This window comes from Pristiophorus japonicus, chromosome 5 (genome assembly GCF_044704955.1).
Source record: "Pristiophorus japonicus isolate sPriJap1 chromosome 5, sPriJap1.hap1, whole genome shotgun sequence".
NCBI classification, from domain to species: Eukaryota; Metazoa; Chordata; class Chondrichthyes; family Pristiophoridae; genus Pristiophorus; species Pristiophorus japonicus.
Genome location: NC_091981.1, coordinates 176614287 through 176640993, shown reverse-complemented (window position 1 = coordinate 176640993; position 26707 = coordinate 176614287). Strand labels below are relative to the sequence as shown.

General features: G+C 43.7%; 1 protein-coding gene across 3 annotated transcripts in view; it reads left to right on the top strand.

Moving 5' to 3' along the window:
- Positions 1 to 26707, top strand: part of invs (inversin) — a 367882-nt gene that overhangs the window by 275320 nt on the left and 65855 nt on the right. The window contains exon 13 of one of the 3 annotated variants that reach the window (XM_070881118.1): positions 16374 to 16875. The exons of the other annotated variants lie outside the window; for them this stretch is intronic. Within the exon in view, the coding sequence (XP_070737219.1) occupies positions 16374 to 16407 (34 nt within the window). The 3' untranslated portion in view covers positions 16408 to 16875. Of the gene's footprint in view, positions 1 to 16373; positions 16876 to 26707 lie in introns of those variants that run through there. 3 annotated transcript variants of the gene reach the window in all.

The following is a 26707-nucleotide window of genomic DNA, read 5'->3' as shown; positions in this document are numbered from 1 at the left end:
TTTTAGGGGTTTATTCTCATTGATAATAATGGGAACCCGTAAAAACGGAGTACCCATTATTATCAATGAAAATGCTGCAGCGTGATTGGTGGGCCAGGCCCACGTGACTCCAGCCTTTTCGTGCGTATGGGAAAGTCCTCACCCCATATGCTACGCATCAAATGAAGGCCTCCGACTGGAATCTAAGGGGCATCCAGGACCACCAGGCACCTTTGCAAAAGAAATTTGGGTTGGAGGCATTCGTCTGAAGGAAGCCTCCGACCGGAATTTTATCCCCAATATCCCTCAGTGCTGTTGTAGGTATAGATATGGAGACCTGCAGCTTCTAGAGCTTATGAACTTCCATCTTGTGGTAGAAGTGTGCAGGTGTGAAGGACGATGTCAGGAACAGCCTGCAGAATTGATCTCTAAAGAGAGAGAAAATTGGCAAGCTGCCAAAATCTGACCCAAAAGTTTAAAAATAGATAATCATGGCCGGAAAAGCATTCTAAAAGGCAATTACAGGAAGCAGGAAGCCCTAAGGGGTCTTGTGTGATGGGAGGCATAAATAGCCTGCATAATCACTTTCTAAAGAAAAAAAAACTGGTAGGTTGCTCAAATAAGTCAGGAAAGCTAAAAAGATAGGTAATCATGGCAGGAAAGCATTTTAAAAGGCATTCAGAGTCAGCAGGAAACCCTAGAGGATGGAAACCAAATCCAGTGGGGAAGGGAAAGCTGGTGGGAATGGCCTGCAGAATCGATCTTCAAAAGAGAGAAAACAACAGAGGATACCAAAAACAGTCAAGAAACCTTAAAAACAGAAATCATGATGGGAAAAGCATTTTAAAAGGCACTGAGAAGCAGCAGGAAGCCCTAGATGGTTGAAAACAGATCCCAAAGGGCATGGAAGGTGGCAGGAAAAACCTGCAGAATCACTCAAACAGAATATCACTTAGAAGAGTTACATGAAATCATTTACTTAAACATTGAAGGGGAGGACAGGAAGAAAACGGTGAGTAACTGTTCCAAACACACTATTATCCAGGACGAAGGTTAGAAATATTCCTGGAGCTGCGAGGCTGTCTGAACAGTCTTGCTGTAGGTTTAGGAATGGACATCTGAAGCTTAAGAAGTAGTAGAAGTGTGTAATTATAGGAGAGACTGAGCGTCACAGAAGTGATGCACAAATAAGGAGCGCACAACATGCTTAGCAAATTTAATATATTAGACATTTTTGCTTATTTTTGAATTTATTCATCTTCCCTCTTTTCAATAGCCTGCAAGCATAGTAAAATTGTTGAGTTAGTTTTTCGAGGTTGCTGAACGATTACCTTGCTTGATTTCCCCTTCCTTTCCCTTTCGTTCACTGCTGTTTTCACAAGTGAAGTAAAAACTTGCAATGTATGCCTTAAACAGGATGACAGATACCTTAGCAATGGCCTTACAATGCGTCACTGATGAGCACCAAGCTGCTCCCCCGCAGAGAGGTAGGAGTGATGTGCTACTGGCCTAGGAGAGGGATGATGGTGAAAGGGGACATGGAAGTGGGATCTCCACTCAAAGCGCTCCTATGTCTCATCCATTGCCCCCCTCCCCAACCAGTACATGACACACTGCCTCTTCTCCCGATGGCGGAGTTTGCCCCAGATGCAGGTGGAGCAGTCTTTAGTGGGGTCCTCACAGGCTCCAAAACCCAGAGGTCGTCAGCCAAGAGCATCTCAACAGTGACAGCAGGGATCTGAGCAGCCTGCCTCTACCTCTGCTGAAATCACAGAGGTTGCACCACATAGGAGCGGTAGGAAGAAGGAAAGATAAACATTGTATGTAGTTCACCAAGGGTATTTGTGAAAATGTTACAATTACTAAGTTTCTTTTTTTAAACCAAACCACACAAAATGTATTAATGTTGCCCATTCTTGGTTGCCAAGTGGCAACTCACCTTTTCAGTTGCTTGTTGATGAATGTGAAGACATGAATTGACAGGGAACCATTGGTAGATGCGCGACAGATGGATGGTTGCTACAGGACTGGTTGGTGTCAGTGGGCAGGGGGGAACGGGGAGGGGCTGAAGGATTTGATGGTTACTTTGGTCCAAGGTAAGTGACTAACTGAACCATAGAGCTATTAGGGAATTTTTTGCATCCGGAGCAGTAATGTGATCAGCTGGTCTGGCGTTGGATGACCCATCTTCATTTTCTCCTCTTCATCCTCCTCTCCATTGTAATCCTCATCGGATGGTATGTGCTAAGTGCCTTGTTCCTCCTGCAACTCCAGAACTCACTGTTGCGCAATGTTGTGCAGAGTGCAGTCCACCACAACTATTCTGGAGATCCTGGCTGGCGAGTACTGAAAGGCACCTCTAAAACTGTCCAGGCACCTGAAGCGCATCTTGAGCTTATGCTGATGGCTTGCTCGATGACATATCTGATTGTCATATGGCTATCATTGTCATGCTCTTGGGGTTCATTGCTGGGGTTCCTCAGAGGTGTCATCAACCAGGTTTGAAGGGGGTATCCATTGTCATCTAGCAGCCAGCCCTTAAGGGTACGAACAGGTCAGGGATGTTGGAATCATGCAGTATAAAAGCATCATGGCACCTCCCACGGAATCTAGTGCAGACCTGCATGAACCTTTTCTTGTGAACATAAGAACATAAGAAATAGAAGCAGGAGCAGGCCATTCGGCCCTTTGACCCTGCTCCGCCATTCAATAAGATCATGGTTGATCTTTTACCACAACTCCACCTTCCTGCACTATCTCCATATCCCTTGATTCTCTTAGTATCCAAAAATCTATCTATCTCTGTCTTGAGTATACTCAACGACTCAGCAACCACAGCTCTCTGGGGTAGAAAATTGCAAAGAGTCACAATCCTTTGAGTACAGAAATCTCTCCTCATCTCAGTCCTAAATGGCCAACCTCTTAATCTGAGACAGTGACCTCTAATTCTAGACTTGCCAAGCAGGGGAAAAATCTGGCCAGCATCTACCCTGTGATGCCCCTTAAGAATTGTATATGTTTCAATGAGATCACCTCTCATTCTTCTAAACTCCAGGGAATATAGGCCTAGTTTACTCAATCTCTCCTCATAGGATAATCCCCTCATCCCAGGAATCTGTCTTGTAAACCTTCATTGCACTCCCTCTAAGACAAATACACCCTTCCTTAGTTAAGGAGGCCAACACTGTGCACAGTACTCCAGGTGTGGTCTCACCAAGGCCCTATATAATTGCAGTAAGACTTATTTACTCTTATACTCAAATTATTTTGTAATAAAGAGTAACATACAATTTGCTTTCCTAATTGCTCACTGTACCTGCATGTTAATTTTCAGTGATTCGTGTATAAAGCCACCCAGGTCCCTCTGAATAACAACTTTTCCCCATCTCTCACCATTTAAAAAATATTCTTTACTATTTTCCTACTAAAGTGGATAACTTCACATTTCTCCACATTATGGCCCCAAGTTTCCACATGATTTGCTCCTGATTTTTAGGAGCAACTGGTGGAGAACGGAGTATCTTAGAAATTGGAATTCTCTACATTTAAGTTTTCTGCAGTTCTAGTCAGGTAGAACAGTTTCACTTTTGAACAGAATTTTTTTTTCAAAAGGGGACGTGTCCGGCCACTGACGCCTGATTTGAAAGTTTCCACAGTGAAAACGTACTCCAAACTAACTTAGAATGGAGCAAGTGAAGATTTTTGTAGGCTTGAAAAAACCTTGTCTACACATTAAAAAATCAGGCGCAGGTTACAAATTAGGCGTCGGGAACGAGGTGGGGGGGGGGGGAGTGGGGGAAGGGAAGTCATTACATTCTACAATAAATCCTTAGTTATACTTATACAAATATTATACAAATAAATCCAACCTGAATAAAAATTTATAAGCAAACAAAAGATTAAATAAACCATGTTCCTAACTGTGTGAAAATGTTTCAGGCAGCGGTTTGCCGTCGGGACCGACCGACGGCAGGGGGAGGCAGGGAGAAGGCTGCAGGAAGCCTCATTACTTGAGGCAGCCGTTCCCGACGGCAGGGGCGGGGAGGGAGGGAGAAGGCTGCAGGAAGCCTCATTACTTGAGGCAGCCGTTTGCCGTCGGGCCCGACGGACGGCAGGGGGAGAAAGCTGCAAGCAGCCTCAGTGCTGATCATGGAAGGGCAATGTGGTTTTATTAAAAAATATTAAAAATTGAACAGCTACAAAGAATTTGAATAGTCTCAAACAAGTGCATGTGTCCCGTTTATCACAGTCTATCTTTAATTACAGAATGCACTCCCTCACCCTCACACACAGAAATATCAAGAAAATTAAAATACAAGCCTTTGCAAGGGTTCAATAAACAAATTTTCACTTTTTCTGCAGCACTTTTTAAAATGGCCGAGTGCCAATGTTTTCTTCAGACTGCGCGCGCGCGAACGCTCCAACGCGCACGCGCAGGGTTGCCGGCACGAAAAAAACTCATTTAAATTGTACCCGCCCCCTCCTACTTACAAAATCGGCGCGAGTGGTAGGCTCCGCCCCCTGGGCGCCGCGCCAAGCAGACATCGAGCTGCAAAGCGCTCGAGAATAGCGCGGTTTTTTTCAGGCGCCGTTTTCGGCGCGAAAAACGGGCGCCCAGCTCGGAGGGGCGCCTGTTTTGCCGCATGTGGAAACTTAGGGCCGATATTTCTTTTGTCATGTTCTTGCCCACTCAATCTGTCAATGTACCTTTGCAGCTGCCTTGCTGCATCCTCATAACTCAACTTTCCCAGCTAGCTTTGTATTGTCAGCAAACTTGGATACATTACACTCGGTCCTCTCATATAAGTCATTGATATAGATTGTAAATAGTTGAGGCCAAAGCACTGATCCTTGTTATACAACCCCAATCCCATGAGCCCTAATTTTGTGTAATAACCTCTTGTGTGGCTCTTTAGCGAATGCTTCCTGAAAATCCCAATACATGACATCCACTTGTTCCACCTTATCTACCCTGTTAGTTAAAACCTCAAAAAACTCTTAGATTTGTCAAACACGATTTCCTTTTCATAAATCCGTATTAATTCTGCCCAATCATATTATGATTTTTGAAGTGCAATGTTACCACATCCCTACTAATAGATTCTAGCATTTTCCTGACAACTGATGTCAGGCTAACTAGCCTGTAGTTCCCTCTTTTCTCTTCCCTTCTTTATTGAATAGCAAGATTGTTTTCTACCTTCCAATCCACGGGGACCATTCTAGAATCTAGGGCAGTCTGGAAGATCAAAACCAATGCATCCACGATCTGTGTAGTCACCTCTTTTAAAACCCTAGAATGTAGGCCATCAGGTGCAGGGGATTTGTTGACTATTAGTCCCGTTAATTTCTCCAGTACTATTTCTTTACCAATACTAATTTCTTCAAGTTCCCCATTATTTCCAGAATTTTTTTGTATCTTCTACCATGAAGACAGATACAAAGTATGCATTTAATGTCTCTGCCATTTCCTTATTCTCCATTAAATTTCTCCTGTTTCTGCCTCTAGGGGACCCATGTTTACTTTTGCAAATCTCTACTTTATTACAGAAGCTTTTACAATCTGGTTTAATGTCTCTTGCTAGTTTACCCTCATATTCTCTTTCTTTATCAATGTATTGGTCATCCTTTGCTTTATTCTAAAATCTTCCCAATCCTCAGGCCTACTACTCTTTTTGGCAACATTATAAACCTCTTCTTTTAATCTAATAGTATCTTTAACTTCTCTTGTTAGCCATGATTGAATCACTATTCCTGTGGGATTTTATTCCTTCAGGAAATATGTATTCATTGCAAATTATGTTTATATGTTTGCCATTGCTTATCTACCCTCATTTCTTTTAATCTAGTTTCGCAATCTACCTTAGCCAACTCACCCCTCATAGCTATGTAATTTACTTTGTTCAGATTTAAGACCCTAGTTTCGGATTTAACTAAATCACTCTCAAATTCAATATAAAATTCTATCATATTATTATCACTCTTCCCCAGAGGCTCCTTTAATACTAGTGAATCCTTTCTCATTGTACAATACTAGATCTAAAGTAGCCTGTCCCTAGTTGGTTCCTCGACATACTGTTCAAGAAAACCATCTTGAATACATTCCATGAACTTGTCCTCCACACTATTACTGCTAATTTGGTTTGCCTAATCCATATGAAGATTAGAGTCCCACCATGATTACTGTATTACCCATGCACCTCTAATTTCCTGATCTATAATCTGCCCGACACTACGGCTATTGTTAGGGGGCTTATAAACTACTCCCACCAGTGTTTTCTGCCCCTTGTTGTTTCTTAGCTCCACTCAAAGTGATTATAAATCTTGATTTTCCGAGCTACCATCCTTTCTCCCTACTGTCTTTATCCATCCTTTATTATTATCAGGGCTGCCGCCCCTCACCCACTCCCATTTCCAGTTTGCCTATCTCTTCTAAAAGTCAAATACCCTGGAATTTTTAGTTCCCAACCTTGGTCACTCGGCAACCACATCTCTGTTATGGCTATTAGATCAACCCATTTATTTCTATCTGTGCTATCATTCATCTATTTTGTTGCAAACTTTTCACACATTCAGATATGGTGCCTTTAGCTTTATCTTTTTTTCTATTTTTCTCTGATGTTACCTTAGTCTTTAATGCCTTATTACCTTTGTTAAGTTGTCTGTCCCTTCCTGACCCCTACTGCTTTTTTTTAATCCAAATCGCTACTCTACTTTACAGCCTTGACATTTCTCTTACTGCTTTTGAATTTACCCTTACCTGAATCCTCCCACCCCTGCTTCATTAGTTTAAAGCCCTAACGACTGACCTAGTTATTTGACTCGCTAGGACACTGATTCCAGCCCAGTTTAAGTGGAGCCCGTCTCAATGGGACAGCTCCCTCATTCCCAGTACTGGTGCTATTGCCCCATAAAGTGAAATCCCTGCCTCCCACACCACTCTTTTAGCCACACATTTAAACTTCTAATCTGTTTGCTCCTATGCCAATTTGCACGTGACTCACAACAATTCAGAGATTATTACATGTGAGGTTCTGCGTTTGAATTTCAACCCTAGCTCCTCATCATCTCCCAGCAGAACCTCATTCTTAGTTCTACCTATGTCATTGGTTCCTACGCGGACCACAACAACTGGATCCTCCTCCTCCCACTCCAAGTTCTTTTCCAGCTGCCACTAATCTCCATCGCCTACTTAACCCTGGCACCAGGCAGGCAACACAACCTTCCCATCGCGGCTGAAGAGAACAGTATCTATCCCTCTGATTATACTGTCGCCTACAACTATAACATTCCTTTTCACTCCCCCCACTTAAATGGACTCCTGTACCACAGTGCCATGGTCAGTTTGCGCATCAACTGTCTAACTGGACCCACTGAAGTGCGAGTATCTGAGGTGCTGCATGCTCAGCATGAGTCCTGTGATGGTGCATGCTCAGAAAAAAATCTGAGGAATCGTCTTCCAGGAGGTCCACCTACTGCTACTATATGTGTGAAGGCACTGGCGGAGATAAAATATATGAATTAGTATTAACAAGATAAGAATGATGCAACTTAGCATTATGAAGATGATCATATTTCATTCGTTGCTGAAATCTAGTCAATGTGACTGAATGTTGTATGACATGTGGGCCGTTCATATTTAATTTCCGCCTCCGTAACATTGCCCGTCTCCGCTTTTGTCTCAGCTCATCCGCTGCTGAAGCCCTCATCGATGCCTTTGTTACCTCTAGACTTGACAATTCCAGCGCACTCCTGGCTCGCCTCCCACATTCTACCCTACATAAACTAGAGGTGATCCAAAACTTGGCTGCCTGTGTCCTAACTCACACCAAGTCCTGCTCACCCATCACCCCTGTGCTCGCTGACCTACATTGGCTTCCGGTTTCAAATTCCCATCCTTATTTTCAAATCCCTCCATGGACTTGCCCCTCCTTATCTCTGTAATCTCCTCCAGCCCCACAATCCCCCGAGATGTCAGCGCTCCTCTAATTCTGCCTTCCTGAGCATCCCTGATTGTAATCGCTCAACCATTGGTGGCTGTGCCTTCTGTTGCCTAGGCCCCCAGCTCTGGAAATCTCTGCCTAATCCTCTCTGCCTCTCTACCTCTCTTTCCTCCTTCAAGACGCTCCTTTGACCAAGCTTTTGGTCACCTGCGCTAATTTCTACTTATGTGCTCGGTGTCAAATTTTTATCACCTAATACTCCTGTGAAGCGCCTTGGGACGTTTCACTATGTTAAATGCGCTATATAAATACAAGTTGTTGTTAATTCTGTCACCAGGTAGCTGCGTGGTCAGATGGTCAGGGACGCCGAAATGCCACTAATCTCCATTGCCTCCTCCTCTACAGCTGTCAACTGCACAATCTGTAGAGGACTACCTTTAATCCTCTCTCTCTCTCTCTCAAGTGTTTTGTGCTCTCTTCTTCTGGAACGGGTAACAGACCTATGAGTGATTGTAATGGCATGTGTTCACCTGATGGATGCAATGCATTTGGTGAGATGACTATGAGGAAGAGGCATTAAATCGCATAAGGATTGGTGGATGGATAGATAGGGATGTCATAAAATGCATGGAAAGAACAATTGGTGCTTGCAGGCTTAGTGGGTGTGAGGAGTTATGCGATAGAGTAGACTTGGCAAGGAACAGTTTGGGAGGCAGGGTGGCGGATGATGTGCACAGCAGGATGTTGGTGAATGTGCAGCTATACTCACCTTTCCTGACCTAGGTCATTAAAGCACTTCCTGCACTAAATCCAGGAGCGTGCCACAACGCTCCTGTTGCTGACCTCCTTGGCTACCTCCAGTCACGCCCTCTTCACTGCAGCAGCAGGTTTCTTCCTCCAGTTGCTGGGGAAGGGTCTCTCACTCCTCCTCACTGCACCCAGCAGTACATCAAGGGTAGCGTCATTAAATCTTGGCGCAGCCCATGCCGGTCCTGAATCTATCACAACACTTCTCCTTCAGTTTGCTGCAACTCCTAACTCCTCCAAATTCCATCCTTGGATAGCTCTTTAAATGCTCCAGTTGAGATTGCGTCATGCGGGTTTGCACCACCCTCGCTGTCGCGCACTGGAGATGACAAAGCTGGAAGTTAAATTACAACGAGGTGGCCCAGTTGAAATTGCACATTCCGACGCACCAAGACCTTGAATCTATAGATCAAAGAAACAAAGAACTTGCATTTGTATAGTGACTTTCACAAGTCCCTATACTTTAAAGCTCTTTACAGCCAATTAAGTACTTTTGAAGTGTTGTCACTGTTGTAATGTAGGAAACATAGCAGCCAATTTGCACCACAGCAAGGTCCCACAAACAGCAGTGATATAATGACCAGATAATCTGTTTCTAATGATGTTGGTTGGGGGATAAATATTGGCTAAAGCATCAGGCTGAACTTCTTTTCTTCAAATAGTGACATTGTTTTTTTTTTCCACCTGAGAGAGAAGATAGGACCTCAATTTAACATTTCATCCGAAAGACGGCATCTCCAAGAGCGCAGTGCTCCCTCAGTACTGCACTGAGATGTTACCCTGGATTTTGTGCTCAAGTGATCTAGAGTGGTACTTGAACCCACAATCTTCTGACTCAAGTGAGTCTGCTCCCACTGAGCCAGGCTACGACCTGACACCAGATTAATCAGTTCAGCATCAGTTTTGAACAATTTTAAGGGATCTTTTGAAGGAATACTTGGAAGCTCTCAACTTGATTTTGGACTGCCAGCATGGATTCAGGAAGGGAAGGTATTTGTAGAGAAAAAATGAGATAGATAAATGTGACGGGAAAGTGGGATTGAAGTAATTCAAATAGGGCAAGTTTGTTGGACCGCATAATCTTTTCATGTTCCTAAAATTTAAGAGTAGAGTTTCCGCTCAAACTCATTTTTATATTGCCGAACGCAAAATTTGCCATGAACTCGTGGAATTGGGCAGCGTTTGAAAATGTAACTTTAAAAAAATTTACTTTAAAAACTGTTCCTTCATAAATTTAAAAGTGGTAACTTAGTGAAGTTTAATTAAAACAGCTGAAAATATCACAAAATATAAGCATTTTTAATCACAGTTTCAATCCACCATCTCTGAGTAACCTGACTTTAAATCACTGAAATTCACTTAAAAAAATATATATAAAGCTACTTTCTATTTGTAGTGGGGTACATTAGTCAGTTGCTTAGTAAATTAAAAGAAAAATCAGATTTAAAGCTTTTAAAATGTACCTTTGAATGTGCTTGCGCCCAAAAGAACAAGCTTAATTTTTAAAGCCTCCCTGAAGGCCTGCAAATGAGTGCAATTAACGGAAACTCCCAAAGGTGATTAATTCACACTGAGGGCGTGGTCAATTTTCTGGGCAGGGCATGCTTCTAGTGCAGTGTTTTTAAAACTAGTGCAAAAGATCGAGGAAACTCGAGTTGTGCTGAACACAAATTAGGCTTAAGATTCCGCGATCCTTTGCACTGGTTACCCTAATTTCGGTCGAATTGCGCTGAAATAACCGGCGCAATCAAGCCAGAAACTCCAGGCCTTAGTGTATTTCCTACTGAAGTATTTCTAAATACAACTCACTTGTCAATGATAATAAAAGCAGAGTTGTTTTTAGCAAGTCTCAATTTATTGTCTATTTGTCACTTTATAGTTTCACAAGAACATAACATAAGAAATAGGAGCAGGAGGAGGCCATTTGGCCCCTCGAGCCTGCTCCGCCATTTAATAAAATCATGGCTGATCTGATCTTGGGCTCAGCTCTACTTCCCTGCCCGCTCCCCATAACCCTTTCACTCCCTTATCGCTCAAAAATCTGTCTATCTCCACCTTAACTACATTCAATGACACAGCCTCCACAGCTCTCTGAGGCAGAGAATTCCACAGATTTATAACCCTTTGAGAGAAGAAATTCCTCCTCATCTCAGTTTTAAATGCGCGACCCCTTATTCTGAAACTATTCTCCCCTAGTTCTAGTTCCCCCCACGAGGGGAAATATCCTCTCTGCATCTACCTTGTCGAGCTCCCTCGGTATCTTATATGTTTCAATAAGATCACCTCTCATTCTTCTAAATTCCAATGAGTATAGGCTCAACCTACTCAACCTTTCTTTATAAGTCAACCCCTTCATCTCAGGAATCAACTACGTGAACCTCCTCTGAACTGCTTCCAATGCAAGTATAGGTAGAATGTTTGATAACCAAAATTCTAAAAAACGGAATTGTCCAAAAACCGGACATTGTGCAGATTGCAAGTGTCCTTGTCTGGAATCCGGAAATAGTTCCCGAAAACCGGACTTTTAAGCTGTACATACCTTTTTCCAAGCATGAATCCAAAAAAATGTGCAATCTGGCCCGGCCTCGAGGTTGCCGGATTCGGGCCGTCGGATGTAATGCTCCAAAATCCGGAAATTCACGAACGTCGGCCCAAGGGTTTCCGGATTCAGGACGTCGGATTGTCTCCGAAATCCGGAAATACACAAAACTCGGCCTAGGGGTTTCCGGATTCGGGACGTCAGATTGTCTCCGAGATCCGTAAATACCCGAAAATCGTCGACGAGGTTTCCGGATTTGGGATGTCGGATTTTCTTCTCCGAAATCTGGAAATACCCGAAATTCGGCCCAGGGGTTTCCAGATTCGCGACGTTGAAAAACCGGAATGGTCTCGGTCCGGAGGTTTCAGGTTTCGGGACTTTATACCTGTATATCTCTCCTTAAATAAGGAGACCAAAACTGTACGCAGTACTCTAGGTGTGGCCTCACCGATATCCTGTACAGTTGTAGCAGGATGTCTCTGCTTTTATACTCCATCCCCTTTGCGATAAAGGCCAACATTCCATTTGCCTTCCTGATTACTTGCTGTACTTGCATACTAACTTTTTGTGTTTCATGCACAAGGACCTCAGGTCCTTCTGTACTGCAGCACTTTGTAATTTCTCTCCTTTTAAATAATAATTTGCTTTTTTACTTTTCCTGCCAAAGTGGATAACCTCACACTTTCCCACATTATACTCCATCTCCCAAATGTTTGCACACTCACTTAGCCTGTCTATATACCTTTGCAGATTTTTTGTGTCCTCCTCACAACTTGCTTTCCCACCCATCTTTGTATCATCAGCAGACTTGGCTACATTACAGTCAGTCCCTTCATCCCAGTCATTAATATAGATTGTAAATAGTTGAGGCCCCAGCACCGATCCCTGTGACACCCCACTAGTTACCGTTTGCCAACTGGAAAATGACCCATTGATCCCGACTCGCTGTTTTTTGTTAGTTAGCCAATCCTCTATCCATGCTAATATATTACCCCCAACCCCGTGAGCTTTTATCTTGTGCAGTAACCTTTTGTGGCACCTTATCGAATGCTTTCTGGAAATCCAAATACACCACATCCACTGGTTCCCCCTTATCCACCCTGCTCGTTGCATCCGCAAAGAACTCCAGCAAATTTGTCAAACATGATTTCCCTTTCATAAAACCATGCTGACTCTGCTTGACTGTATTATAAACGTCCTGCTACTGCTTCCTTAATAATGAACTCCAGCATTTTCCCAACAACAGATGTTAGGCTAACTGATCTATAGTTTCCTGCTTTCTGTCTGCCTCCTTTTTTCAATAGGGGCATTACATTTGCGGTTTTCCAATCCGCCGGAAGCTCTCGAGAATCCAGGCAATTTTGGTAGATTACAACCAATGTATCCACTATCTCTGCAGCTCCTTCGTTTAAGACCTAGGATGCAAGCCATCCATCTGCTCCAGGGGACTTGTCCACCTTTAATCGCATTATTTTACCAACTACTTTTTCTTTAGTGATAGTGATTGTTTTAAGTTTCTCCCTCCCTATAGCCCCTTGATTATCCATTATTGGGATGTTTTTAGTGTCTTCTACCGTGAAGACCGATACAAAATATTTGTTCAAAGTCTCTGCCATTTCCCTGCTACCCATTATTAATTCCCCAATCTCATCCTCTAAGGGACCAACATTTACTTTAGCTACTTTCTTCCTTTTTATATACCTGTACAAACTCTTACTATCTGTTTTTATATTTCTTGCTAGTTTTACTCATAATCTATCTTCCCTCTCTTTATTGTGTTTTTAGTTGTCCTTTGCTGGTTTCTAAAAGTTTCCCAATCCTCTGGCCTCCCACTAAACTTGGCCACTTTGTGTGCCATTGTTTGCAATTTGAAACCATCCCTTATTTCCTTAGTTAGCCACGGATGGTTATCTCTTCTCTTAAAGTCTTTCCTTCTCACTGGAATATATTTTTGTTGAGAGTTATGAAATATCTTCTTAAATGTCCGCCACTGCTTATCAACTATCTTATACTTTAATCTATTTTCACAGTCCACTTTAGCCAACTCTGCCTTCATACCTTAGTAATTTTTTTTTAAGCTCAGGACATTGATTTAAGATCCAACTTTCTCACCCTCCAACTGAATTTGAAATTCAACCATGCTTTGATCACTCTTTCCTGGAGGATCCTTTACAAGGAGATTGTTTATTAATCCTGTCTCATTTCACAGTACCAGATCTAAGATAGCCCGCTCCCTGGTTGGTTCCGCAATGTATTGTTCAAAGAAACTATCCCGGATACACTCTATGAACTCTTCCTCAAGGCTACCTTGGCCAATTTGATTTATCCAGTCAATATGAAGATTAAAATCGCCCATGATTATTGTCGTTCCTTTTTTACAAGCCTCCATTATTTCTTGATTTTTACTCCGTCCAACAGTGTACCTACTGTTGGGGTACCTATAGACTATGCCCACCAGTGACTTCCCCTTATTATTTCTTATCTGCACCCAAACTGATTCTACATCTTGATCTTCTAAGCCAACATCATTTCTCACTACTGCACTGATCTCATCCTTTATTAGCTACCCCACCTCCTTTTCTTTTCTGTCTATCCTTCCGAATTGTCAAATACCACTGAATATTCAGTCCCCAACCTTGGTCACCTTGCAACCACGTCTCTGTAATGGCTATCAGATCATACCCATTTGTATCTATTAGTGCCGTCAACTCATCTATCTTGTTACGAATGCTGCGTGCATTCAGATAAAGAACTTTAAATTTTTTTTTACCATTTTTCCCTGCTTTGACCCCACTTTCTGATACACTCTTATGTTTATACACTCTGTCCCACTCTGGTTATTATTTCCTCCAGTTCTACCCTGCTCTATTGTCTTCTATTTTCTCTTTAACTTTTTTAATTTCCGCTCACCTGAACCCTTCCCCCCCCCCCCCAATATTTAGTTTAAAGGCCTATCTACAGCCCTAGTTATTCGATTCGCCAGGACACTAGTCCCAGCATGCTTCAAGTGAAGCCTGTCCCAACGGAACAGCTCCCTCTTATCCCAGTACGGGTGTCAGTGTTCCATGAATCAAAACCCATTTCTCCCACACCAGTCTTTGAGCCATGTGTTCATCTCTCTGATCTTATTTACCCTATGCAAATTTGCTTGTGGCTCAGGTAGTAATCCAGAAATTATTACCTTTGTGGATCTGCTTTTTAATTTAGCCCCTAGTTGCTCATACTCTCTCAGCAGAACCTCTTTCTTTGTTCTACCTATGTCATTGGTACCTATGTGGCCGATGACAACTGGATCTTCCCCTTCCCACTTCAAGTTTCTCCAGCCCAGAGGAGATGTCCTTAACCTGGGCGCTGGGATTCACACTCTCGGCTGCAGAGAACAGTATTTATCCCCCTAACAATACTGTCCCCTACCACTACAACATTTCTTTTTACTCCCCCCACTTGAATGGCCCCCTTTACCACAGTGCTGTAGTCAGTTTGCTCATCCTCCCTGCAGTCTCTGCCCTCTTCCAAACAGGGAGCAAGAATCTCATACCTGTTGGTCAAGAGCAAGGGCTGTGGCTCCTCCATCACTACCTCCTGGGTCCCCATACCTGCCTCGCTCATAGTCACACTCTCCTGTCCCTGACCGCGGACCAAATTTGAATTAATTAACTTAAGGGGTGTGGCTGCCTCCTGAAAGACAGCGTCCAGGTAACTCTCCCCCTCCCTGCTGTGTCGCAGTGTCTGAAGCTCGGACTCCAGCTCATCAACACGGAGCCGAAGTTCCTCGAGCTGCAGACACTTGCTTCAGATGTGGTCACCAAGGACCTCAATGGGATCAACCAGCTCCCACATGCAGCAGCAGTAACACATCGCCTGCCCTCCCATCTCGAATGTATTTAATTTATTAGGTTTTGAAGTTTTCAATGTTTAGTTTTCAATCCCAGCTCTTAATTTAACCAATGCCCACGAAAAGGGAGAAAAACGGACCAACTTCCCTGCTCTCCTGTTATGTCACACTTTCACTCTTTGAACTTATCTTCCCAGGTAGTTGGTGCTAGTAGGGCTGGCTCTTTTGTAGGCTGCCACTGCTCCCAATTTTGCGCTCTTTTTGTAGGCTCAAGATCCGGTTCAAACTTTTTAATATTCCTGATCTCCTCAAACTTTCAATGTGAATTCTCAATTCCTCACCTATACATAAGCAGAATAAATATATCATCTTATCTCTACTGGCATCAGGCTTCAAGAACTCATGAAATACAATACAGCTACATGACAGGATTTAGTTATTTTCTAAAAGAAATACTGAGCAAATCCAGACTGCATAACTGAATTAGTAGAAACAAGCCTTTCTTTTAGTGGTAGCTTTCTTGGCTGAATCAGCTGCAGGGTTTGAATCTCACTCCAAACAGTCCAGGCAAGTGGAGACCAACCAGAGCTCCGGCTCTGCACTCTGGGTTGACATCCAGTGGTGTACTTGTGTTCAATGGGTGTGGGTGCCGCCCCCTCATTGTATGGATTGTGGAAGCCCAACGTTTAGGACTAACCATTGCTACTGGCTGATATAAAGATGGTTACGGTCTTGGAAGGAATGTTCACATCACGGCCTGTCGGACTGTTGATCAGCCAGCAAATCCTTACACTACTTTACACACTATTCTCTCCAAAGGAAAGTGCGAAAATATGAAAACAAGAAGAACTGAATTACTCTATATACAGTTTGTCAGTATTTTACTGTTTGGCAAAGCACTAAGCTGCAGTGTATCCTGCTCATATATTCTTTGGAAGACAAGGAATTAGTCTGCAGAAACATTTACAGTTTTGCAACATAATCATCACATCATTGATTAAATGTGAAGCTCTTTTTGGTTGATGAATCTGTTTGCTGGAATATTATGATGAGTTTTGTTGGAAATTTGAGCATGCAGCTTAATAGTTCAATCTCTCAGCGAATGATATTCAATAGTCCTTATACTTTTGTCCACGTTTCATTGAATTACATTTTGAATGATTTCCAGAATTCTGTTTTAATGCCTTTTTCATAGTAGTATGGTGAACTTTGCTCAACCTTCTGGTTCTAATGTACTGCAAAGCACTATAGACTTTTTTTTTACAATTTACAGAATTGAAAACGAACAAAAATGCCATCTGGAATAGGTTATTTATCCTTTTCAATGTAAAAGAAATGGCAGATTGGAGGGAAGGAAGGTAATGGATCTCCTCATAGCTGCAAATGTACTTCGGAACAGTGAAATGGATGCAGTCAGTTACCCAGCTCTCAGTGGATCACTGGTTAAATACAGAAACAACCTAATCACAAATCTACCAATTGTTCTGCCACTTCAATGTGGTTCAAAAGCATAAGAACAATTGCCTTTTCTGGTTTAAATGCTGACTGCCTGATTTACTTTGGGACTTGTAATTACATTTGCCAGTAGGCAAATCTTGAGCTCAAGAATTCAAGACACAGAACTCTCCATAATTTTAGCTACATGTAATGTGCTTGGTCTATGGTTCTGTGTGTATTTTAACAGAACGAAAAGCAGCAGAATTGGGACCGTTGTTTAGATTAGCCACTTCTCACAGAATGTTTGTCCATAAGTTGATGACATTTTTCAGATGAACAAAATTTCAAAAATATTTGAGTTTGATTTTTCTCCATTTTATTATTCCCAGGGAGTGAAATAATAAAAATAGATTTATCTATTGATGCAGTTCCTCTACATTTTTTACATGGCTTTTATAGGAATATTTATCGATATGAGTCTGTTGTCATATTTGTGCTCATTTGGTATATAGTAGTTTTTGATGCTTCAGGCTTGGGGTGGTTACAAAATAGGGGAAGGGGCAAGTTAGGTAGGGTTTCACATGACTAAGTTACATTGTTCCAATTTACATCAAATGGCAAAAATAATCTGCGTTCTATTCCTTTGTGACACTGTTGTCTACTAAACCTATACTCTGCTGATATATGGTGCCATGGAAAATGTTGGCGTTTTATTTTCCTGGACAACTTTATAAATCCCCAGCTCATTTGATTCGTCTTTTTACAACCAAGAATTGGAAAACAATGAAAGTATCAACAAAAAGAGCTATTTGTCCATTATAAGTGCAAAATATAATGTTGAAAATTGCCAATAAGGAAAACAATGATGTTTGTTTTTGCATTCCTTGCAGAAGGGACAGGGAGGTAAAAGGGGAAAAGAACCCCAAAATCTAAAGATATTTAAAATAATTATTATGTATATTTTTTAAATCAAAATAAACTTTCTATTTTGATACAAATTTACATTGGTCCAAACGTAACCGAAAATGTTTTAATGTTATTATTTTGTTATAATTTCAAAATTACTTCTTGTGGAACAGTTACATGAGAACGTTCCACGAATTTACATCAGTACTACATGGTACAAACACAGCCAACTATGGAAAATACCACATGACAACAATAACTAACAGTAGAAATCCACATGTGTTCTTAAAGTGGGGCCTGTTATCCAACTGCACATGCTAAATCTGAGAAACACTCATACGTCAGCTACCAAAAATAGTGGGGAATTAAGGGGCTACTGAGAGTAAGGTACTAAAGTAATTAATATCTGTGGAGAAAAAGTACTTGAGAAACTAATGGGACTAAAAGCTGACAAATCCCCTGGTCCTGATTACCTACATCCTAGGGTTCTAAAAGAGGTGGCTGCAGAGATACTGGATGCATTGGTTGTGATCCTTGTTTACAAATCCCTCCATGAACTTGCCCCTTTCTATCTCCGTAATCTCCTTCAGCGTCACAACTTCCCGAGATATCTGCGCTCCTCAAATTCTGCTCTCTTGAGCATCCCTGATTATAATTGTTCAGCCATCGGTGGCCGTGCCTTCAGCCGCCTGGGCCCCAAGCTCTGGAACTCCCTCCCTAATCCTCTCTGCATCTCTACCTCTCTTTCCTCCTTTAAGGCGCTCCTTAAAAGCTACCTCTTTGACCAAGCTTTTGGTCATCTGCCGTAATTTCTTCTTATGTGGCTTGGTGTCAAATTTATCTGTTTTGCCTTATAATACTGCTGTGAAGCGCCTTGGGACGTTTTTAAAGGCGCTATATAAATAAAAGTTGGTGTTGTTGTGGGATAAAGTAAGATCTGACTGTTTCGAACAGCCTTCAGTTCATCCATCATCCAACTGATCTAACTTTTTCTCTTGAAACCCCAATAAGGTGACATATCTATCATTGATTATTCAAGGAGCTTGTTCCAAATTACCATAGCTTCACATTTGACTATCTAAACTGAGTAATTAAAAGTTTCCGAATTAGACAGTACCATTGTCTGCCAATTTAAAATGCAAAGTGAGGGTGGTGTTCATTATTTATTAGTTCACCTAAAAGTATTTGCTGTATGTCTGTGTCAGTAATTTTGATTTAGATGTGCCAGTTTCCATTTTTTGCACTGCATGGAAGCTGGACAGGTTGTGTAATGGTGATTATGTCCCCTGCTTGTTGACTAGTGAGTTTAGCCTCTGGTTTTGTGCCTTTGGTGACATTTCACTGTCACTATGCTCAATGTAGGAGTTTCAGAACAACCTTCTAATGTGTAAATATATCAGTAAGTGTTCAGATCCTTGATCCTCAAAAGCCTACATTTATTTATACACAAAAGCATTTGTGAGTCAATCCTCTATTGGTCATGCAGGGCCTTGGGCAAGGGGCGGGGGTGTTTCTCTGATTTTTTTTTATTGGTCCGCTCCTCCTTTCAAAAGAGCCTTAGGTCAACTAATAGAACACAGAAACAGTCAGCTCCAAAAGCCGATCAGTGAACACCAATTAGTTGGTCTGGCGTTTCCAAATATTCACCTGGACATTGCAGTGAATAGTAAAAAAGTTATTGATAGATTAGTGACACAGAACCAGAGCTTGGACTTCGTGTTTTAGAGTTTTTGTCCAACACCTTTTTTCCTTTCATTTGCTTTATTTGAATTGTTAGACTAATGAAAGAATGTTTCTATTTGAACTTTACCGTGAAATTCCTATTTGAAAATAGACCTGTTGTAGATTTATTCGGTCTGGCAAGCTCATCTGCAAACAGTCTCCTTCCCCCCCCCGCCCCCGCAAATTGTGCTGTGCCCTTGTGGTCTTTTTAGAGCTGCACACCCACAATTGCATGTTTGTTTCTGTTATGTATGGAGAAAGAGTCAGACTGAACACTGTGAGCTCAAAGTAAAGTGTGACCTTAGTCTTTTATTGCAGGTCTCCAGAGTGCCTCTCCAACCTGTGAAACGTTCTTAAACACCTGTGCTCCCAAGGGATTATGGGATCCCTTGGGACTCCGGGGAATACGCCCTCTGGTGGCTGTCCAGAGTAAATACAAGTCCACATATATAACAACATTCCCCCCCAAAGTCAATAGTGTAACTATTTACAATTTGAGTCGATCTGGGGCTCTTCTTGCCCTAGTTGATTGTCTCGGTGTGAAAGTTGGTGTTGTTGAATCATTTGTTGGGCCCTTGTTGGGCTGCTGTGCAACTGGCCTTGCTGGGCTGCCTGGTGTGTTAGGCCCTGCAGGGCTGCTGTGGATGATGGGTTCTGCTTCATGGTCAACCGTGGTGCCGGTTGCCACTGGCGTGTGTGGTGGGGGATCAAAAAAGGTAGAGTCCAAGGGGGTTGCTCAGGGTAGTTCGTGAATCTGAGTTTGATTTGGTCCAAGTGTTTCCGGTGAATGAGTCCATTTGAAAGTTTGACCCGAAAAACCCTGCTCCGCTCTTTGGCAACGACAGTGCCGGGAAGCCACTTGGGAACTTGTCCATGATTAAATACAAATACAGGATCATTGACTTCAATCTCGAGTGACACATTTGCACTATCATGGAATGCACTTTGTTGAAGCCGCCTGCTCGCTACCTGTTCATGTAGATCAGGATGAACTAACAAGAGCCTTGTCTTAAGTGCTCTTTTCATGAGCAGTTCAACAGGTGGGATCCCAGTGAGTGAGTGTGGTCTCGGGCAGTAGCTAAGCAGGACTCGGGATAAGCGAATCTGCAGTGAGCCTTCAGTTACCCTCTTCAAGCCTTGCTTGATGGTTTGCACTGCTCTCTCTGCCTGACCATTGGGTGCTGGTTTAAACGGGGCAGATGTGACATGTTTGATCCCGTTACGGGTCATGAATTCTTTGAACTCAGCACTGGTAAAACATGGCCCGTTGTCGCTCACGAGGACATCGGGTAAGCCGTGTGTGGCAAACATGGCCCGCAGGCTTTCAGTGGTGGCAGCGGACGTGCTAGCCGACATTATCTCACATTCAATCCACTTGGAGTACGTGTCTACAACCACAAGGAACATTTTACCCAAGAACGGGCCTGCATAGTCGACATGTACCCGAGACCACAGTTTGGAGGGCCAAGACCACAAACTTACCGGTGCCTCCCTTGGTACATTGCTTAACTGCGAGCATGTATTACATCTGTGCACGCAGGACTCTAAGTCCGCATTGATACCGGGCCACCACACGTGGGATCTGGCTATCACTTTCATCATTACGATGCCTGGGTGGGGACTGTGGAGGTCATTGATGAAGGTGTTTCTGCCTTCCTTGGGAACCACTACTCGATTGTCCCACAGAATGCAGTCTGCCTATATAGACATTTCGTCTTTGCGCCGCTGGAACGGCTTTATCTCTTCCTGCATTTCCACTGGGACACTGGACCAGCTCCCGTAAAGCACACAACTTTTGACTAGATAATAAGGGGTCCTGGCTTGTCCAGGTTTTGATCTGCCGGGCAGTGATGGGTGATTGCTCACTCTCAACTGCTTCCATAACCATGGCTAGATATGCGGGCATTTCACCCCCATGGTGGGCAATGGCAGCCTACTGAGAGCATCGGCGTAGTTTTCTGTGCCTGGCCTGTGGCGGATGGCGTATTTGTATGCGGACAACATGAGCGCCCATCTCTGGATGTATTTATCCCTTTACTCTCGGAAAACAGGGATCTAAGTGGCTTCTGGTTAGTTTCCAATTCGAATTTTAACCCAAACAGGTATTGATGCATTTTCTTTACCCCATAGACACATGCTAACGCTTCTTTTTCAATCATGCTGTAGGCTCTCTCAGCCTTAGACAGACTCCTGGATGCATAAGCAACCGGTTGCAGTTTCCCAAAAACATTAGCTTGTTGCAATACACACCCGACGCCATATGACGACGCAACACATGCTAGTACCAAACGCTTACATGGATCATACAACACAAGCAATTTGTTTGAGCATAACAATTTTCTCGCTTTGACAAAGGCATTTTCTTGGCTTTTGCCCCAAACCCATTCGCCCCCTTTTCGTAGTAAGACATGTAGTGGTTCGAGCAGGGTGCTGAGACCCAGTAAGAAGTTACCAAAGTAGTTCAAGAGTCCCGGAAATGACCGCAGTTCCCTCACATTCTGTGGCCTCGGTCCGTTCTCGATTGCCTCTGTCTTCGCGTTGGTGGGCCTGATGCCGTCCACCGCAATCCTCCTTCCCAGGAACTCCACTTCAGGTGCCAGGAAAACACACTTTGAGCGTTTTAACCTAAGCGCCATGCGGTTGAGTCGACCAAGAACCTCCTCCAGGTTCTGCAGGTGCTTGACTGTGTTCCGACCTGTGACCAAGATGTCGTCCTGGAAGACCAGTGTGCGGGACCGACTTCAGTAAACTTGCCATGTTTCTCTGGAATATCGCCACCGCTGATCGGATTCCAAACGGGCATCCGTTATAAACAAAAAGATCTTTGTGCATGTTGATGCAGGTGAGGAGGGCCTTCGATGATTCCTCCAGTTCCTACGTCATGTAGGCTGAAGTCAGATCCAGCTTCATGAACGTCTTTCCTCCCGCCAGCGTTGCAAAGAGGTCGTTGCTTTTGGTAGTGGGTATTGGTCCTGCAGGGAGAAACGATTGATAGTTACTTTGCAATCGCCACAGATTCTGACCGTGCCGTCTCCCTTGAGGACTGGGACAATAGGACTGGCTGAACTCGATCAGTGAAATGATGCCCTCTCGTTGCAGCCGGTCTAGCTCGATTACTACCCTTTCTATCATCATGTACGGTACTGCTCTCGCCTTGTGATGGATGGGTCGCGCCCCCGGAATTAGGTGGATCTGCACTTTTGCTCCTTGAAATTTCCCGATGCCTGGTTCGAACAGCGAAGGAAATTTGTTTAAGACCTGGGCACACAAAGTGTCATCAGCGGGCGATAGCGCTCGGACGACGTCCCAGTTCCAGCGTATCTTTCCCAGCTAGCTCCTGCTGAGCAGCGTGGGACCATCGCCCGGTAGCCCAGAGTGGTAGCTTGTGCACCGCTCCATCGTAGGAGACCTTTATGGTAGCACTGCCGATTACAGGAATCAGTTCTTTAGTGTAAGTTCTTAGTCTCGTGCGAACTGGAGTTAAGACTGGCCTTGAGGCCTTGTTGCACCACAACCCTTCGAAAGTCTTTTTGCCCATGATGGACTGGCTCGCGCCCGTGTCCAGCTCCATTGACACTGGGAGTCCATTTAGTTCAACATTCAGCATTATCGGGGGACAATTCGTGGTGAATGTGTGCACCCCATGTACCTCTGCCTCCTCTATCTGAGGCTCTGGTTCGTAGTGATCCTCCGTGGATCTATCCTCCTCTGCAACATGGTGGTTTGCAGGTTTAACAGGCTTAGCAACTCGCCTGCACAGTAGTTGGAGGTGTCCCATTGTTCCACAGCCCTTGCAAACGTATCCTTTAAATCGGCATGAATGGAAACGGTGATCATCCCCACAGCGCCAACAAGGTGTTAATGGCCTTGCATTCATCACCCTTGATGGTGGACTCTGAGACATCTGCGAACGTGTAGCTGCAGGTATGTGTGACCTGCTCTGTTTGTTACGATTCGAAAACAACATCACTTTGTTCACAATACTTGTAGCAGCACTTGTGTGCTGAGAGATTTGCTTAATATTGCCACTGGTGGCAATGAACGCCTGGGCTATCGCTATGGCCTTACTCAAGGTTGGGGTCTCTGCAGTCAAAAGCTTGCGAAGTGTGGTTTCGTGGCCAATGCCGAGTACGAAAAAGTCTCTGAGCATGTGCTCCAAAAGTCCTTCAAATTCGCAATGTCCTGCAAGGCGTCTCAGCTCGGCGACATAACTCGCCACTTCCTGGCCTTCAGACCTTTTGTAGGTGTAGAACCAGTACCTCGCCATCAGAACGCTTTCCTTCGGGTTCAACTGCTCTCGGACCAGTGTGCACAAATCGTCGTATGATTTCTCCATGGGTTTCGCTGGAGTGAGCAGATTCTTCATGAGGCCATACGTTGGTGCCCCACAGACGGTGAGGAGGATCACTCTACATTTGGCAGCGCTCTCTTCCCCATCTAGCTCATTGGCCACGAAGTATTGGTCGAGTCGCTCCACAAAAGTTTCCCAATCATTTCCCTCTGAAAATTTCTCCAGGATGACCACTGTTCTCTGCATCTTTGGGTTTGCTATCTGTATCTCATCGCCAGTTGTTGTGTATGGAGAAAGAGTCAGACTGAACACTGTGAGCTCAAAGTAAAGTGTGACCGTAGTCTTTTATTGCAGGTCTCCAGAATGCCTCTCCAACTTGTGAAACCTTCTTAAATACCTGTGCTTCCAAGTGATTATGGGATCCCTTGGGACTCTGGGGAATGAGCCCTCTGGTGGCTGTACAGAGTAAATACAAGTCCACATTTATAACAGTTTCCACACTAAATGAGAGAGCTTTGTTCTTCAATGTATACATATATATTAATACATTTAAACTTTGGGGATCTGCCCTGATCAATTGAAAATGGAAACCTCTTCATTTGTCTTTTAACTAGGAGCTTTTAATCTTAATCCATATGATTTGTTAATTAAGTCTGAAACTGAATTGGAAAATAAGATTTAGAGTTGTGTGTTTGTGTGAGGGTTCTTGCTGAGTTATGTTGAACATGTGCCAGCAGCCCTCCAGAATCTCGCCTAAATAGCCATTTTTTAATGGGTGAGGCATGTGTGAATATTGATAGGATATTCAGCCATTGCGGTATCACAGCTGAGCCTGATTCTATCCTCACTGATGTCCAGATATACATTTTCCAGCAAAAGTCACAAGATAGAATTCAGGAGTGGGAACTCGAGCTGATTATTTCCCCACCGTAGCCCAGGGCATGGAGACCATTGGCGTGCCCCTACTTCCACTCTAGATGAGATCAACTAACTCAACACAGATGAGCATATAAATCTGGGGTATTCCTGGTAAACAAGGCTTAGTGTTATACCAGGTGTTACATTTACGCACTGAGCAAGGTGCTTTATTATCTAATAGCTGCTATGTGTATACTAGCACTGTCCTTTCCAAGATCCTCTTGTGTTTTATTCCTTGTTCTATCCAGCCCTATCTCACCACCATCTCTCACGACCCCTCCAATGTCTCTAATTTGTCACATTGCTTGTCCAACATCCAGTACTAGATGAGCAGCTAAATATTGGGAAGATCGAAGCCATTGTCTTCGGTCCCCACAACAAATTCCGTTCCCTAGCCACTGACTCCATCTCTCTCACTGCCGACTGTCTGAGGCTCAACCAGACTTGGTATCATACTTGATCACATATCCACTCCATCACCAAGACTGCCTACTTCCACCAGCTTAACATTGTCCAACTCTGCCACTGCCTCAGCCTCAGCTTGTCTGCTGCTGAAACCCTCATCCATGCATTTGTTACCTCTAGACTTGACTAGTCCAACACATTCCTGGCCAGTCTCCCATCTTCCAACCCCCATAAACTTGAGCTCATCCAAAATTCTGCTGCCACTGTCCTAACTCGCACCAAGACCTGTTCACCCATCTCCCCTTTGCTCGCCGACCTACATTGGCTCCCGATTGAGCAATGCTTCAGTTTTAAAATTCTCATCCTTGTTTTCAAATCCCTCCATGGTCTCACACCTCCTTATCTCCGTAACCTTCTCTAGCCCTATGACCCTCTGAGATATCTGTGCTCCTCCCATTCTGGCCTCTTGCGCAGCCCCGATTTTAATCGATCCACTATTGGTGGCCGTGCTTTCAGCTGCCGAGGCCCTAATCTCTGGAATTCCCTCTCCATCTCTACCTCTCTTCCCCCCCTTAAGACGATCCATAAAACCTGCCTCTTTGTCCAAGCTTTTGGTCATCTGCCCTAATATCTCCTAACGTGGTTCAGTGTCAATATTTGTAATGTAACCCCACTTTTTAAAAAAGGAGGGAGAGAGAAAACAGGGAATTATAGACCGGTTAGCCTGACATCAGTGGTGGGGAAAATGCTGGAATCAATTAAAGATGTAATAGCAGCGCATTTGGAAAGCAGTGACAGGATCGGTCCAAGTCAGCATGGATTTATGAAAGGGAAATCATGCTTGACAAATCTTCTAGAATTTTTTGAGGATGTAACTAGTAGAGTGGACAAGGGAGAACCAGTGGATGTGGTGTATTTGGACCTTCAAAAGGCTTTTGACAAGGTCCCACATAAGAGATTACTGTGCAAAATTAAAGCACATGGTATTGGGGGTAATGTATTGACGTGGATAGAGAACTGGTTGGCAGACAGGAAGCAAAGACTGGGAATAAACGGGTCCTTTTCAGAATGGCAGGCAGTGACTAGTGGGGTGCCGCAGGGTTCAGTGCTGGGACCCCAGCCATTTACAATGTACATTAATGATTTAGACGAAGGAATTGAATGTAATATCTCCAAGTTTGCAGATGACACTAAGCTGGGTGGCAGGGCGAGCTGTGAGGAGGCTGCTAAGAGGCTGCAGGGTGACTTGGACTGGTTAGGTGAATGGGCAAATGCATGACAGATGCAATATAATGTGGATAAATGTGAGGTTATCCACTTTGGTGGCAAAAACAGGAAGGCAGATTATTATCTGAAAGGTGACAGATTAGGAAAAGGGGAGGTGCAACGAGACTTGGGTGTCATGGTACATCAGTCATTGAAGGTTGGCATGCAGGTACAGCAGGCGGTGAAGAAAGCAAATGGCATGCTGGCCTCCATAGCGAGAGGATTTGAGTATAGGAGCAGGGAGGTCTTGCTGCAGTTGTACAGGGCCTTGGTGAGACCACACCTTGAGTATTGTGTGCAGTTTTGTTCTCCTATTCTGAGGAAGGACATTCTTGCTATTGAGGGAGTGCAGCGAAGATTCACCAGACTGATTCCCGGGATGGCAGGACTGACATATGAGGAAAGACTGGATCGGCTAGGCTTATACTCACTGGAATTTAGAAGAATGAGAGGGGATCTCATAGAAATGTATAAAATTCTGACGGGACTGGACAGGTTAGATGCAGGATGAATGTTCCCGATGTTGGGGAAGTCCAGAACCAGGGGACTCAGTCTAAGGATAAGGGGTAAGCCAAATAGGACCGAGATGAGGAGAAACTTTTTCACCCAGAGAGTTGTGGACATGGAATTCTCTGCCACAGAAAGTTGTGGAGTCCAGTTCG